Genomic DNA, 15,636 nt, shown 5'->3' with positions numbered 1-15,636 from the left:
ATTCAAATACTTTTGTCATGCGTGTGAAACTGAAGTTTTTTTTCCATTAGTGGCTAGTTTATGTTCTGCATGCTACAGTATGTAAACTGCAATGCTAGATCTGTACCCATGGGTGGACACATATAAAGAACATTTTGGAGCCAGACATACTGTATGAGCTGTAGTGCGTGGGGTGGGGGAGGTGGCTGCAGTAGCACTAACCCCTCACCCACCTCTTCCCCCCCCCCCCTCCCTCCCCATCCTTCCTTCCTCCTCCCCCCGTCCTTCCTTGCGGAGAGAGGTGGAAGGTGACAGACACACACAGACAGACCCGATCCAGCCAATGACACGCCTCTCCCGTAATTGCCACGCCCCCCCCCCCCCCTCCACCCATCTGCTCTCAAGCATGAGCGCGCTCAGCGGCAGCATGGCCGCAGCCTAAGGTGTTAGATGATTTTAGTAAGAAATGTGTAGATCATCCAGACGTTGGACACTACTCCAAGGAGAGACTAGTGATTGTTTAAGTGATATTTGATAAACCTAGAAGCTCTGAATTACTGGCCAGACTCTTCTGTGCATTTCTCACTTGTACTCCTGTTTGAGACCCAGACTGTTCCTTGGAATCGCTTATATATTTTTTACGTTTGTATTTACTGTTGCGGAAATTCGAATTTGACCATCAGAGGGCAAAATAGAAAATGTTATACATTTTGCAACACTTCTGATTTCACTTCTGATTTCAAATGTTTTAATGTAATTGCTCTATCTGTTAAATTCAAGTAGTAATTTTAAATACCTTTTATTTTTTTGTGTAATACACTGACATTCCATTCTTAACGCCTTTGAGGGATTGCTGAGAGTACTATTTTCTATGGACCTTTTGTTGTATTGTTGGACTAAACCTTTTTGCTGCTATGTGGGTCTGAGCAGGGGCCTTATGTCTCTGCTGAAACTGAATCTTATACAACTTCTAATTTACTTGGCTGCCATTTCCTATATAGCAGAAACACTCTGGCGTGTAACCACCCCATACCAGGGATGTCACAAACATTTATGGAGCATGACAAATTTTAGAAGGATACACACAAATACAACTTTTAACTTAAAGCCAATGCAACACAAACATTGCAGCTAAATTTATAGTCATTTGTAAAATAACGTAACTTTAAATAGAATGCATGAAACAAAAGCAATAATGTCACCTAGGTTTTGAAAATAAGGTGAGGCTGTGACAAGTTTTAAAGAACTTGTGGTTTAACGGAGTAATGCAGTTGTGTTTTTTTTATTTATATATATATATATATATATATATATATATATATATATATATATATATATATATATATATATAACACCAAATTGCATTGTTGAAGTACTAGTCAATGTTGCAACTTATTCCGAACTTCTTTTTACAGAGATGTTATGAACACAAGCAATATCGAAATGGGCTGAAGTTCTGCAAACAGATCCTATCCAACCCCAAGTTTGCAGAGCATGGAGGTAACATTTACCAGAAAACATTTAAAATAAATCCTACTGTTCTCCACATTGGTTTATCCCATTTGTTAGGTGATGGGTGGCATTATGACGTATCCTGTGTCCTTTTTGTATGGTTGTTAGGCAATCTGAGTTAATAAATTAGCGTAAAATATAGTATCTACCATTATATTTGTAGTATTGTTAAGAGTTGTTTAAATTCTCAAATCTGTGAAACGGTCTGAAATAGTAATAGAACAAAATAAACATTTTAGAAAAGGGATAGCATGGCTGTGTATTCACCATTGCAACACAACGTACACTATATGCTGCTGTTCTACCTACTAACTATTCCAATTATGAGGGTTTCCTGAATCAAATCGCACATATTTCTTAATAGCTGTTCCCAAATGTGCACAAAGTGAGTTTCTTTGTAGCGCACAATAAGGCATATTCTCCATTGTGTGGCTATTTGCACTATTGAGTAAAAGGTTAACATCAGCTCTGTGTGACACTTAATTGTAGCCTCATTGAGCTGCGACTGCCTGTTGTGCGTGTGACAGTCGGTTGCTCTTCGTGCCATCTCTGTTATTTTTCGCTTCAGAAACCCTGGCGATGAAGGGATTGACTTTAAACTGCCTTGGGAAGAAGGAGGATGCGTACGAGCTTGTGCGAAGGGGCCTGAGGAACGACCTGAAGAGCCACGTCTGTATCCTTTTACACACCTTGTACACATATTCCGTGCGACAGAGGTTCTGATTCAGTAGCACCAGGTTATGTGGATCCCCCCTGTCCCCCCTTAAATTAATCATTTAAGTAGCAATTTGCATTCCAAGCTGGTAGTTCATGTAAAAGATGAGCATATGTGTAAACTTTACACAACCTTGGAACTTTTAACTGAGGGATACAGTGTTTACATTTTATTTTAGAACAAAAGCAAATCTATATTTGTCCTTCTTTCCTTGTTTTCTCAGTTCTTGTAGGTTAGGGCTCTGCAAGTAATTGCCTGCACCGGGGCTTACTTGGCGCGTATATACCATAGACTGCACAAGCCGTCAACAGTGACATTTCAAGTACACTGCTTCTTAGGGAGTCATCCTTACTTTAGGCCTCTGTCATTATAAAAGTAGTATAAACCTAGGCAGTAACCAGCCTTCTTCACTTTGTGTTCTGTGAGATACATTGTAGAGGCCCTTTATTTGTTTAATTACCTACAGTAAACATTACTCGTTAGTGTGACGGTGAGGGGGTAACCAGGCCATCAATAAAGGTATTATGCCCGGCTGGTTACCTATGTGCCGGGTCATAGGGATATGTGTATCCCGTGAACAGTCAGGGGTCCCTAAGTTAGTGGGGGTCCCCCAGTATATGCTAAGATAACCAGAACCGGTATAGGGGTTCTGGGGTGCTCCAACCATCCATAAGGTTGCAAGGATGTTTTTAAGTCTAAGGCCTTGGGCAATATGCCTCGGGCCGCACTGATCTGCGCTCCTGCTCTGCCTCGCCTGCTCAAACTGGAGCTTTTTGTGTCCTGGCAGGTGAGGCAGTGAGCGTGCTTTGGGGGCGAGGCGGAACGGAGGTGTGGCGGGAGGCGGGGCTATTCCCTCGCTCCCATTGGATGTGACCGCTCCCCTGAGCGGCAAATTTTAAACTTGCCAGTCTCCTCAGAATTTCTCAGCCTCCGCACGCATGCGGAAGCAGCTGCTAAAGCCGCGCCGATCACAAATGAAGGGGGTAAGTTCATCTGCTCAGCGCGGCTCAGCGGGGTCTGTGGGACTATGTCCCAGGCCTTAGTCCAGTTTAAATGTATTTTGAATGTAGCCCTGAAAATGAACCTAAGCGTTATTTTGTTCTTCTTAGAAACAATTTTCACTATAGGAAGGGTTGGACTGCTGAAAATTAACGTGCGCGTCTTTTCAGTCAGTCCCTGTACCTAAAGGACAGAAGAAAAATGTGAAAATATTATTATTAACATTGTGTGTAAGGGGAAATGCTTATGCACAGTATATGAGGTGGAGACTTCCAGGTCCATGGTTCAGAGAAACCATTTGGCTACCAAGCTTGGTGCCATCAAGTCTGCTCGGGTCCCGGACATAAAAGCCACAGAGGTTGCCACGGTGTGAAAGCCATTTGGGCTCAAGTACCCACATCTTGGGATGAATGGCGGTCCAAGACCACCATTTGCCCCAAGCCAGACTGTGAGGAGCCTAACTCAGCGGGTGGCTTCTAACTGACAAGTGGTAGAGGTGCCAAGTTGGTGCATGCCCTTATCCGAATCCGTGCTTGCCTGGCTTAGATAGACTGGCAACGCTCTGATTGGCTGGTAAGGATTTCTCCCACGCTCTGATTGGCTGGAGTATTTCATGAATGAAGTTGAAATACTATTAAAAAAAGCCAGCAGCCAATCCGTTCGCGAGATTCTCTAAGATTCTAAGCGCCAAGACATCAGCGGCAAATTCAAAATCGTTAAAAGATGCTCTGAGAGAAATACCAGCGAGCCGACTGCAGAAATTTTAAGGCGAGAAAGTTTCTAAGCCCCACTTTTCGGGGCCAAGTTCTGAAAAGAGAACGTAGCGGTCGTTGCTGAGATTGCAAGGCGAAAAGAGGACCAGGATGTTTGGTACTATCTCTCCCGGTCAAGGGATTTCGGCAGCTCTGGAGCAGATACAGCGGTGGCGTCAGGAACTTCATGCCGATTTGAGTTCCAGGACATTTTGGGCCGAGTCCCGGTCAACCTAAAGACTTTGTTTTATGGACTGTTTCACCTACAAAATGCTAGTTTTGCAGTCCAGACCCGCAGTAAGTGTGTTTTCTCTTGTATTTTGTAATCCACTGTGTGTACGTCTGTTTCTATGGAATAAATGACAATTTTTTTACGATTTGGTTTTGCTCAGTGATATGTGTAAATGCTTGGTCTCCCGTGACAGTTAGGAAGCCACTTATTAGCAAAGAACCTCACACACTTGGCTAATGTATTTTTGGTCAGAAGTCAATGTAGACACTTGTATATGTCTGCATTAACCTGTGGTTTCCTGCATAACGATTTGAATTTGAGGTATGCATAGGTTAAACTTTTGAGAGACTTAAAGAGAATCGTGAAAATCACCTCCCTGGTTTTTTATTTTATTTTGGAAGCATGAAGTTATTATGCGACATCATTATTTTCATGTAATTCCTTAATTGTGAAAAGGAAAATAAATTGTTTCGAGCCGCTTCATTTTTTTTTTTTTTTTTTTTTTTTTAAAGTTGAATCACTGAACAGAACAGTATTTATAAAAAATATGCCATTGATTAAAGCAATTTAAAAAAAAATCTTATTTATAATTGGCATATCCGGATTGTACCTTTTTAAAATGATAACTTGCATACAAGTGAATAAATGCAGAATCAATAGCTGGTCCTTCTGGTGTTATGGATCATACTTTAACTAAATTCCAAAATGAAGAATACATGAGTGGTGGAAAGTTTAAAAATAAAATTCAAGATCAAACCATTGGCTGGATAAGGATTGGCACTGCAACCATTATCTGCACACAGTGGGTAAGGATTGGCACTGCAACCATTGTCTGCACACAGTGGGTAAGGATTGGCACTGCAACCATTATCAACACACAGTGGGTAAGGATTGGCACTGCAACCATTATCTACACACCGTGGGTAAGGATTGGCACTGCAACCATTATCTACACACAGTGGGTAAGGATTGGCACTGCAACCATTATCTACACACAGTGGGTAAGGATTGGCACTGCAACCATTATCTACACACAGTGGGTAAGGATTGGCACTGCAACCATTATCTACACACAGTGGGTAAGGATTGGCACTGCAACCATTATCTACACACAGTGGGTAAGGATTGGCACTGCAACCATTATCTGCACACAGTGGGTAAGCGATTGGCACTGCAACCATTATCTACACACAGTGGGTAAGCGATTGGCACTGCAACCATTATCTACACACAGTGGGTAAGCGATTGGCACTGCAACCATTGTCTGCACACAGTGGGTAAGGGATTGGCACTGCAACCATTATCTACACACAGTGGGTAAGGATTGGCACTGCAACCATTATCTACACACAGTGGGTAAGGATTGGCACTGCAACCATTATCTACACACAGTGGGTAAGGATTGGCACTGCAACCATTATCTACACACAGTGGGTAAGGATTGGCACTGCAACCATTATCTGCACACAGTGGGTAAGCGATTGGCACTGCAACCATTATCTACACACAGTGGGTAAGCGATTGGCACTGCAACCATTATCTACACACAGTGGGTAAGCGATTGGCACTGCAACCATTGTCTGCACACAGTGGGTAAGCGATTGGCACTGCAACCATTGTCTGCACACAGTGGGTAAGGGATTGGCACTGCAACCATTGTCTGCACACAGTGGGTAAGGGATTGGCACTGCAACCATTGTCTGCAAACAGTGGGTAAGGGATTGGCACTGCAACCATTGTCTGCATACAGTGGGTAAGGGATTGGCACTGCAACCATTGTCTGCACACAGTGGGTAAGGGATTGGCACTGCAACCATTGTCTGCACACAGTGGGTAAGGGATTGGCACTGCAACCATTGCACACAGTGGGTAAGGGATTGGCACTGCAACCATTGTCTGCACACAGTGGGTAAGGGATCGGCACTGCAACCATTGAAGTTGTTAAATTCAATATGTTCCTACAGATGCCAGTGAACATATTGTCATATAGCTTTTCTTCACCTGTATGTTTCTTTCCACCTTCATGAGCTGTAGACGCCTTAACACTCTTTTTCACAAGGCTGGCATGTGTACGGCCTTTTGCAGAGATCAGATAAAAAGTATGACGAGGCGATTAAGTGTTATAGGAATGCACTGAAATGGGACAAGGACAATCTCCAGATCCTGAGGGACCTCTCCCTGCTGCAGATCCAAATGAGGGACCTGGAAGGTTACCGGGTATGTGTAGGGGAAATCACATTGTTTTCAGCAACGCTCAAGTAAATTGGGCACAGATTTTTCATGCTGCCTCTTTATTTTTAAGGAAGTAAATATGGAACAATAAATATATACAGTCCTGGCTCAATGCTATATATGTGTGCGTGGGCATGCGTGCGTGTGCATGCATGCGTGTACATCCGCACACGTACACAAGCAGGGGTTGCCAATTGCAGTCATCAAGGGCCACCAACAGGTCAGGTTTTCAGAATATCCCTGCTTGAGCACACATGATGCAGTCTTTGACTGAGCTACCTGTGCTGAAGCAGGGATATCCTGAAAACCTGACCTGTTGGTGGCCCTTGAGGACTGGAGTTGGACTCTCATGTATTACAATATATTATACAGGCAGTTGGGAGCTAAAATAACTAATTTATGGTATCAGAAGTTGGCACATAAAATAAATGTCTGTTGCTGGTGGTTTCAAACCTTTATAAGTCTTGTGAGTGTAGGGAGTTGCTTTTCAAGAAGTGGCTTTTAAACCCTGTCTGTGGCTTGTCCCCTATGCTGACAACAATGTGCAGCACATTGTACATCGTGTGATGGTTAGGATTATGCTGATCAGAATGACAAGTACTTCACACTCCTTACTATTGTAGCAAGTGATTTAAAAACCTTTACATCAAAAAGCAAACTCCCCACTGTTTCATGTAAAAGGGTTTTGTAGTCTTTAGAATACAGTCTATAATTGTAACTTAAAATAATTGGATTGTCCTGCTAATTCCATACTTGCCGTCCCTAATGCCGCCAGAAGACCATCTTACTCCCAAAATATACTATATTTAATGCTTAGATTGTAAGCTCTTCAGGACAGGGACTCCTTTTTCCTAATGTTACTTGTATGTTTGAAGCGCTTATTCCCATTATGTGTTATAGTATTATGTCACGAGTATTACTGCTGGGAAGTGCTATGTACATAGACGGCGCTATATAATCCCACCCATCCCATACCTTCTGCAAAGATAAAGCATACCTAGGGAAATCAATAGTGATTCAGATTTTTACTGTAGCCTTGGGGTAAGCATCTTAGAATTCTACCAGACAATGGAGCAGCTGCATTCCTACATATATTATATTACACTGGGTTTTAGACCAATGTATTTACAGGCACAGGCGTAGCTTGACTGCAATGACGATGTGGTTGAGCCTTGGTTTGGTTTTGTCTTGAAGGAAACCAGATACCAGTTGCTGCAGCTGCGGCCTGCACAGAGGGCCTCATGGATTGGGTATGCTATTGCGTACCATTTGCTGGAAGATTATGAGATGGCAGCCAAGATACTGGAGGAATTTCGAAAGACCCAGCAGGTACTGTACGGGACCTTTTTGAAGTTGGGACAGGACTGGAAATCTTTAGTTGAGGAACATGTTTTTGACTGGTTTCTGAAGTTTGACTAAGGCATCTTTGCATATAGTTCACACCCTTTGTTTTGAACAACTCCGATTATATTAAAGGGCAAGTTTTTTTTTTCTTCCTGAAATGTACTTTTTTTTGTCAAGTGCTGTTGAGTTATGAAATACGTTTTTTTTTTTCAATTCTTTGCTAGATTAGAAGGCTCTCCGAATGCATGGCTACATCAGTCATACTACCAAGAACAGAAGATGTTAATTATTGTAAAATGTTCACCCAGTTTCTGAGCCAGACAGTAACTACGACATCATTAGAACAAGTGGGGGAAATGCAAATGCTTTTCACAAACCCATGCGTTCAACTGACAGCTATAGTGAAATTGACTTTGGAATTCAAATTCCTTGTATATAATTCAATTCATTGCACACAATATGAAATGGAAAAAGATGCAAAGCAATTGTTTTACGATCCAAAATCATATTTAGCATTTATTTGTCAACAGAAGGGTTTAAAGCACAATTCCGGCAGCTCATTGAATTTTTTTTTTTTTTTTTAAATCTTATCTGAACCGGTTCTGAAGATATTTGTATACAGGCATACCCCGCATTAACGTACGCAATGGGTCCAGTGCATGTATGTAAAGTGAAAATGTACTTAAAGTGAAGCACTACCTTTTCCCCCACTTATCGATGCATGTACTGTACTGCAATCGTCATATACGTGCATAACTTATGTAAATAACACATTTGTTACAGGCTCTATAGTCTCCCCGCTTGCGCACAGCATCGGTACAGGTAGGGAGCCGGTATTGCTGTTCAGGCCGTGCTGACAGGCGCATGTGTGAGCTGCCGTTTGCCTATTGGGCGATATGTCCTTACTCGCGAGTGTCCTTAAACCGGGGTATGCCTGTATTTTGTTTTTGTGCTGGTTTTGCCACACAACCACAGATGACCTCGGAAGTATCCCTTTTTTCAGGTAAAATTAAAACATGAAACCCAGGCAGGCTGCTTTATTTATTTTTAATTTTTACATTGACCCGTACTCCACCACAACAAAGAAATTAATTTTGAAAATATTCCTGCGTGGAATTGGTCCAATGAGTGTCTGTTTTGTGACACATTTTTGTGCGAGCTGTTCTCGCTAATCATGTCTGTGCCAGAGCAGATGCACTGGTGTTTAAGTGCTGCTTAGAGCTTCCACTTCTACAAAGACTGAATAACCACCTGAACATCTGAAGGGGAGTTTATCTCCCTGAAAGATTGATCCCAGTTGATAAGCAGCAGATGCTCAAATGTGTTCTAACTTTACTGTGAGAAAATAAGTAATTGTAGTATCTTATGTTAAAGCCCTAGTCGTCTTTAGTAAAGTATATTGAACCTGCATAAAAAGGAATCGCCCACGTACGTAAACCCTTCTGCGTGTTCTTTAACTTGTATTGTTATTTATAATGCCTAAAAGCTTTCTTTGTTAGACCTAAACTCTTGATGGCAAAATGAACGTTTGTACTGTTTATATAATGCATATTGTGGTCTTTACAGACTTTTACCTAACTAAAGAGCGTGCGACAGTAGGTCAGAGCAGTTATAACTTCCACTTGTGTGTCAGGCATTGGTTATAACGCAAATACTGTACATTTACACTGGCAAGAGTTTGTGAAAGCTCTCTTTATTTTGACATTTCTACAATATTACTGAAAGAATTGGCAATTATGTATGTGATTAAAAGGGGGAGGGGTAAAGGCTATGATCAAAAATGTACAGGATTGTAATTCATTTTTTGGCCTGTATAAAATGGACTCTCTTTAATGCAGCAATCCTGAAGATCCCTCTCCCTGATTAGATTTGAGTGGGCCCTCAAGGCTGTACCATGATGCCAGTAAATTAAGCTTTTCAGTTGGGTGCCAATTTTTTGCAGAAAATCTACAAATATGGCCATCTTGTTCACCAATAGAAAGTCACAATCCCATACCTTAATGAAATTTTTCGCGTGAGCGACCTGTTGGACATTTAGATTTAAAAAAAAAAAAAAAAACGTACTAAAATACAGACACATAAAAAAATACATATATATATCCATCTAACACACACACACTCTGTATATATTAGGGGAGATTACTGCTTTAAAGCAGCTGTCCAACCTGCCGTTTAAAACAAAAAAAAGAAAGAAAAATATATATTTTTCTCTTTAATATGTGCATCAATACAATCCACACCATAAGTAATTCGCTAAGTTGCCGATCGATCTGTTCTTTTTTGATCGACCATCGATGATTCTACTCGGGGGTTCACTACATGGCTGTCGGTGCAGCAGAAGAGGACCAAAGATACAAAGTTCTGTGGGGAAGATCATGTGACCAGGCAGTCACTAGATACAATTGGTGCACTGCTGGAAAGAGGGCTCAAAAAGGGGTGTGCCAGAGCCTGTTTCAGAAGAGGAAGGGGATGTGACTTTGGAAATGGCTACTATAGAAACAGAAAAATGCTTGTTAGATTATAATACATTAAAAATGTAATTTCCGTTTTAGTTTTTTTAAATGCTACAATTATTTTCTCATAGTACAGAACTCATTTATTTAAAAAACAAACAAAAAAAAAAACACGGATATTGCTTGGTCTGCAGTTTTAAATGGCAGGATAATGTGTGTATTGGTGTTACGCAGTGTTTGCTTACTACCAATCAGCCTCCTGGGGCAAAAAACAGGACTTAATTTTGTTTCCCAGTTTCAAGGGAAAGAATGATCTTAACTTGTCTGTTTCCTTGTTTGCTTAGACCTCACCAGACAAAGTGGATTACGAGTATAGTGAGCTGCTTCTTTATCAGAATCAAGTTCTCCGAGAGGCAGAGCTCTTCAAGGAGGCCCTGGATCACCTGTGCACCTATGAGAAGCAGATCTGTGATAAGCTAGCTGTTGAAGAAACGAAAGGTATCTGTTGTGAGGGTTTTATACATAAATTACTCTCTTCACCACATAACAATTCCGTGCATCAGAGGTTTGTACAAGTGAAAGAATGAATATAACGGTGAAGAAAAATGAGGGCCAGTCATACTGTCAACAAATGGGATATAGGATTCGGCAGATGTCCTTGAAATAACTTTTTACACGTGCTTGATAACCACTGGATATATGATATGCATTGTCAGAAATTGTAATCACATCCAATACATCAACAAACTATTTTTGCACATGGAAATGATTGTCAACTCAATCTGCAAGTGCCTGAATAAGTGTTAATATTACTAACAGCAGTATAGTATAACAGCGGTGCGCAAGATTTTTCTGGGGGGGGCGTGGTGTGTTCAGAGGCCCCACACTCTTCCCCAAGGCATTTAAATTTAATGCCAGGGGTCGTGTGAGGCCTCTAACTCACTTACCTTGATTCAGAAGGCTTCTGTGACGCAGCGTCAAAGGTGCCGCAAAGTCATGTGACATCCCATGACAGTCGACATGGCAACGTGGCATCAAATGACATCCCGTGACCCTGTGGCGTCATTAGACGCCGGCACAAGAGGTGAGGGGGGAGAGAAGGCAGGTGGGGCGCAGCTCTAATAGTTTGCACACTCCTGTAGTATAAGATACTACCCAAGGAATAAACAAACCTGTACTGATGCACTACTTACTAGCACTCGTGTTATTCTGGAGTGACTTTTTCCTCTCGATGCTTGTTCTGGCTTTACAAGTAGTGGGGCCTTTTACATCTAGCACAGGTGTGTTTTGTCCACCCAATCTGCTAAAATGGTTCTGCCTTTCATGACACACTACTGTTTGATTATGACCAAATCATTACTGTGGAGGATTGCAGAGTCCGACATTTGCGTCTAGTCTTATGCATTTTTGTTTTGTTCATTTCAGGGGAACTGCTGCTACGTTTGGGTCGGTTAGAAGAGGCAAGAGATGTGTACAGAGCATTGCAGGATAGGAGCCCTGAGAACTGGGCATATTACAAGGGCTTGGAGAAGGCCCTGAAGCCAGGTAAGCTTTTATCCCAGTTAATGGTGCGCGCCATCTTTTTAAAGCCATAGAAATGTAACACTCGGTGACCGTTAAGTTCTTCATGCCTCAATACTAATGCACAAGTGGATGTGTTGGTTCCTTGAACTTAGAATGTCCTAGTCACACTGCTCCTTAACTGTAAATCAAGTGAGAGGCCATTTTGGAGTGACCTCTGAGGTAGCAAACAGGTTGGCGCATTTTCTGCTACTCTTGTAGAAATTGGCCAGACATGATGCAACAATGAAAAGTTTAGCAAACTGTATAGAGACAGACCACAGAGGAAACTAATGGTGGATTTGGATCGGATTGTGTTTGGTTGAAGTTGACTGCAATTGTTGTGCTCACATGCGTCTCCTTGGGTTTATCTAGCCAGCATGGAAGAGAGACTGAAGATCTATGAGGACAGCTGGACTAAATACCCAAGGGGACTGGTGCCAAGGAGACTGCCTTTAAACTTCTTATCTGGTATGTAGTGCAGCACGGCCCTACCCCAGCGGGCTCATGCACGTTAGCAATGTGCCGCCCTGTCTCCTATAACGTGTTGACTTGTGCCGTGTGTGTGCTTTTCAGGTGAAAAGTTTAAGGAGTGTTTGGACAAGTATCTGAGGATGAATTTTAGCAAAGGCTGCCCACCCGTCTTCAATACTTTAAGATCGTTGTACAATGTCAAAGAAAAGGTAAAAATGTGGTGATTTTCAAATATTGCTGCTGAAGAATAGGTAGTCATCCAAACTTGTTTGCTATTCTTTCTTTAACTGGAAACCATTATTCAACTACTCATATGGTTGAGACAAAAGAAGATGCGCACATACGCAGGTGTATGTGTGTACACACACACATACACACACAATTTACAGGTGCAAATAATTGTATCAGTAGCTGCTCTGCAAGCTGCTTTTGTGCAACCATTCTGGCTGTCGCAAGGCAGTACATCATCATGTCATTCTGTACAGGTGCTATGGCAACAAATTATTTGAGTTACAAGAATAATAAACAGAACTTCTTGCCGTTCAGACTTTAATAAGTGTTACCTGCCGCGGGATCGAGGGTACGGGCCTTTTCCTCAGATCTCTGCTGTTTGCAAGATTAACTACCTATAGAAAGCTCCCAGTTAATTAGGGTCTTGATCATAATCTGCGGTATGTTTGCTGACATTTTATTTCCCAGTGATCTCTCTCACCTAGGTGGATATCATTGAAGATCTAGTCGTCGGTTATGATACGTCTCTAAAAAGCTGCCGATTATTTAACATTAACGGTGAGTGTCAGTTGCACGCAATCAGAACATGAAAACAACTATTATATCCTACAACCATTCTTAAAAGTACTTTTTTTGTTTGTTTTTCTTCACAGATGATGGCAAGGAAGAGCCGCCAACAACTTTGCTGTGGGTGCAGTACTACTTGGCACAACACTATGATAAGATCGGTCAATCATCCATTGCTTTGGAATATATCAATGCAGCGATTGATAGCACACCTACTCTGATTGAACTTTTCCTTGTGAAAGCTAAAATATACAAGGTATAGTAATGCTTTATCTTGTCTCGTTTGAGGATCAGTGAGATCTCAGCACAGGTTATATGTAGGGAAGTTTCAAAATGGTGCAAACAGCGCAGAGGTCACCAAACACATGTTTAAATAAGCACAGGTGTTGAAACAGTGGGGTAAGAAAGTCCTCGCCCCTCTCCAAGTGTATATTCGCAGAGGCGGAACAGGTCAATTGTGGGCCCTGGTACAAATACATGCACCGATCTCCGCTCACACCCTTGCGCCCTTCTTGTGTGGCGTGGCCTTATCCGGTGCCGGAGGATTTTTAAAAGGGAGGGAGGCAAACTTTGAACGCCTCTGCAAATGGCGAATCCCTGAAGTGGGACAACCGTCTTATAACCCGAAGAACGCTTACGTTGAATAGCTCCAAGAATTGTGCGTGAATGAACGGACATGAATAAATTGACTGGTTCAGTACAACTCTTTGATTTAGAAGAAGTAACATCCTAGCAAAACAGAATTGAACGTTCTGAATAATATTTTTGTAACCTATACTGTATTTATATTATAATTTGTCATTTAGAAGGCCACAAAAATAATCATACCTTTTTAATATCTGCATATGTGGGTCATTATGAAGTCTGTATTTCAGATGATTTGTATGCAGAATGCAGTGCTCCTGGTTTTGCGTTTCCCGCTTTAAACACGTTATTGTAATGCGAGTGTTGGGGTATTTGTTTGCTGGAGAGTATAACAAGAATTACTTGCCATCAGATCAGCGCATAGTTAACCAACAAGCTCCACTGGAAAATAAATGCATTGTGATTTATTTATGCATATAGAATCTGCAAAATTGTGCGTGTCGTGAAACCTTTTTGTTAGTTTTGTCCAGGTCCCACCGTTGCCATTGTTGAGCTTGAGCCAGTCTCTCAAACCCCTGTATTTTAATGTTAAAAACAGGTGTTTGTTTTTTATCTTCATAAAATCCTGATATTGTACGCAGTGTTTCACAAATACTATATATACGGTTGTGCACAATACAAGAGATGTTCTTAAACTGTAGGTATTCCCTTCTTGCATAGTAAGATAAAGCTGCATAAAAAAACCCAAGACATGACGATTACGTGCACCAGTCTTTGGTTGAACTGCAATAACGTGAGGTGTTTTGAATCAACTAGAATAAGAGTGCGACATTTGTTTCTCTCCCAGAAGCGTTTCAAAGTACATTTGTAGTGTAATAAATGTCAACTATGGTCTCTTGTATAGCAGTGTTAATGTGTGTTTCCCTTCCATTTTGCAGCATGCCGGTAACATCAAAGAAGCCGCTCGGTGGATGGATGAGGCTCAGGCATTGGACACGGCCGACAGGTTTATCAACTCAAAGTGTGCGAAATACATGTTAAAAGCCAACATGACAAAGGAGGCCGAGGAAATGTGCTCAAAGTTTACACGGGTTTGTTCGGCATTTCTCCCCTAAACTAATACAACAGCAGGAAATTAAATACATGTCTTAAATAACCATTAGTCAAGTTACTTTGATGAATCACGTTGGCTAAATGGCTCCTTTGGGTGGCATATTGGTCTTGAAATAAATGCCAACAGAGCAAAAAACAGCTATTTGTTTCCTGTTGTATAATAAAATAAATCTACCCACCAGTCTGAATCCGCCATGCATGCATGTGATCAGAAACACAATATAATTCTGGCCATTAATAAAGGGTGCCTTTAGAATAAATAGAACAATACTTCCAGCTCCCCGCTCAAAACAAACATGGTGTTATGTAGCTCTTCATTTCACTACGTGCCTCTTTGAAATATATCCACAGGAAGGAACATCTGCGGTGGAGAATCTGAATGAAATGCAGTGCATGTGGTTCCAGACGGAGAGTGCACACGCTTACCAGTCCATGAATAAATATGGTGACGCACTTAAGAAATGCCATGAAATTGAAAGAGTAGGTCTACAAGGAAATGGTGTTTATTTGTCGGACATGAGGAATCTCCCCTTCTCAAGTTTAATGTTGTGGCACGCGGTTACAAACATTCCTCAGGCACATTGTGTTAGCTGTGATAAGTGTCAGGGTTATGGAGTAGTGAGGCAATGTGTAGGGTTTTGGTATCTTCCAATAATGTCCTGTTTATCCGCCCCACTTCTGTTGGGTCCCTAAGGTTGTTGTTGTTTATATATATATATATATCTATATATATATATATCTATTTATATATATATATCTATATATATATACCATAATACTGAGTTAAGTTATGGTGAGTAAAAAAAGTGACAAAAACCCTCCACAGGAAAGCAAATATGCAAATACAACTGTATGCTCATCTGCATGTATATATATATATATATATAT

General features: G+C 41.3%; 1 protein-coding gene across 1 annotated transcript in view; it reads left to right on the top strand.

The window, feature by feature from the left end:
* NAA15 (N-alpha-acetyltransferase 15, NatA auxiliary subunit) overlaps positions 1-15,636 on the top strand; it is a 42,528-nt gene that overhangs the window by 12,940 nt on the left and 13,952 nt on the right. Inside the window, exons 2-13 of the mRNA XM_075615161.1 lie at positions 1,395-1,479; positions 2,060-2,164; positions 6,249-6,406; positions 7,616-7,750; positions 10,563-10,716; positions 11,644-11,763; positions 12,154-12,249; positions 12,355-12,461; positions 12,969-13,041; positions 13,137-13,306; positions 14,574-14,726; positions 15,100-15,228. Coding sequence (XP_075471276.1) covers positions 1,395-1,479; positions 2,060-2,164; positions 6,249-6,406; positions 7,616-7,750; positions 10,563-10,716; positions 11,644-11,763; positions 12,154-12,249; positions 12,355-12,461; positions 12,969-13,041; positions 13,137-13,306; positions 14,574-14,726; positions 15,100-15,228 — 1,485 coding nt within the window. The remainder of the gene's footprint in view (positions 1-1,394; positions 1,480-2,059; positions 2,165-6,248; positions 6,407-7,615; positions 7,751-10,562; positions 10,717-11,643; positions 11,764-12,153; positions 12,250-12,354; positions 12,462-12,968; positions 13,042-13,136; positions 13,307-14,573; positions 14,727-15,099; positions 15,229-15,636) is intronic.

The sequence above is a fragment of the Ascaphus truei genome, chromosome 1, assembly GCF_040206685.1.
Source record: "Ascaphus truei isolate aAscTru1 chromosome 1, aAscTru1.hap1, whole genome shotgun sequence".
Taxonomy (NCBI): Eukaryota; Metazoa; Chordata; class Amphibia; order Anura; family Ascaphidae; genus Ascaphus; species Ascaphus truei.
Note: the sequence above shows the minus strand (reverse complement) of the source record. Positions and strands in the feature narration are given on the sequence as shown.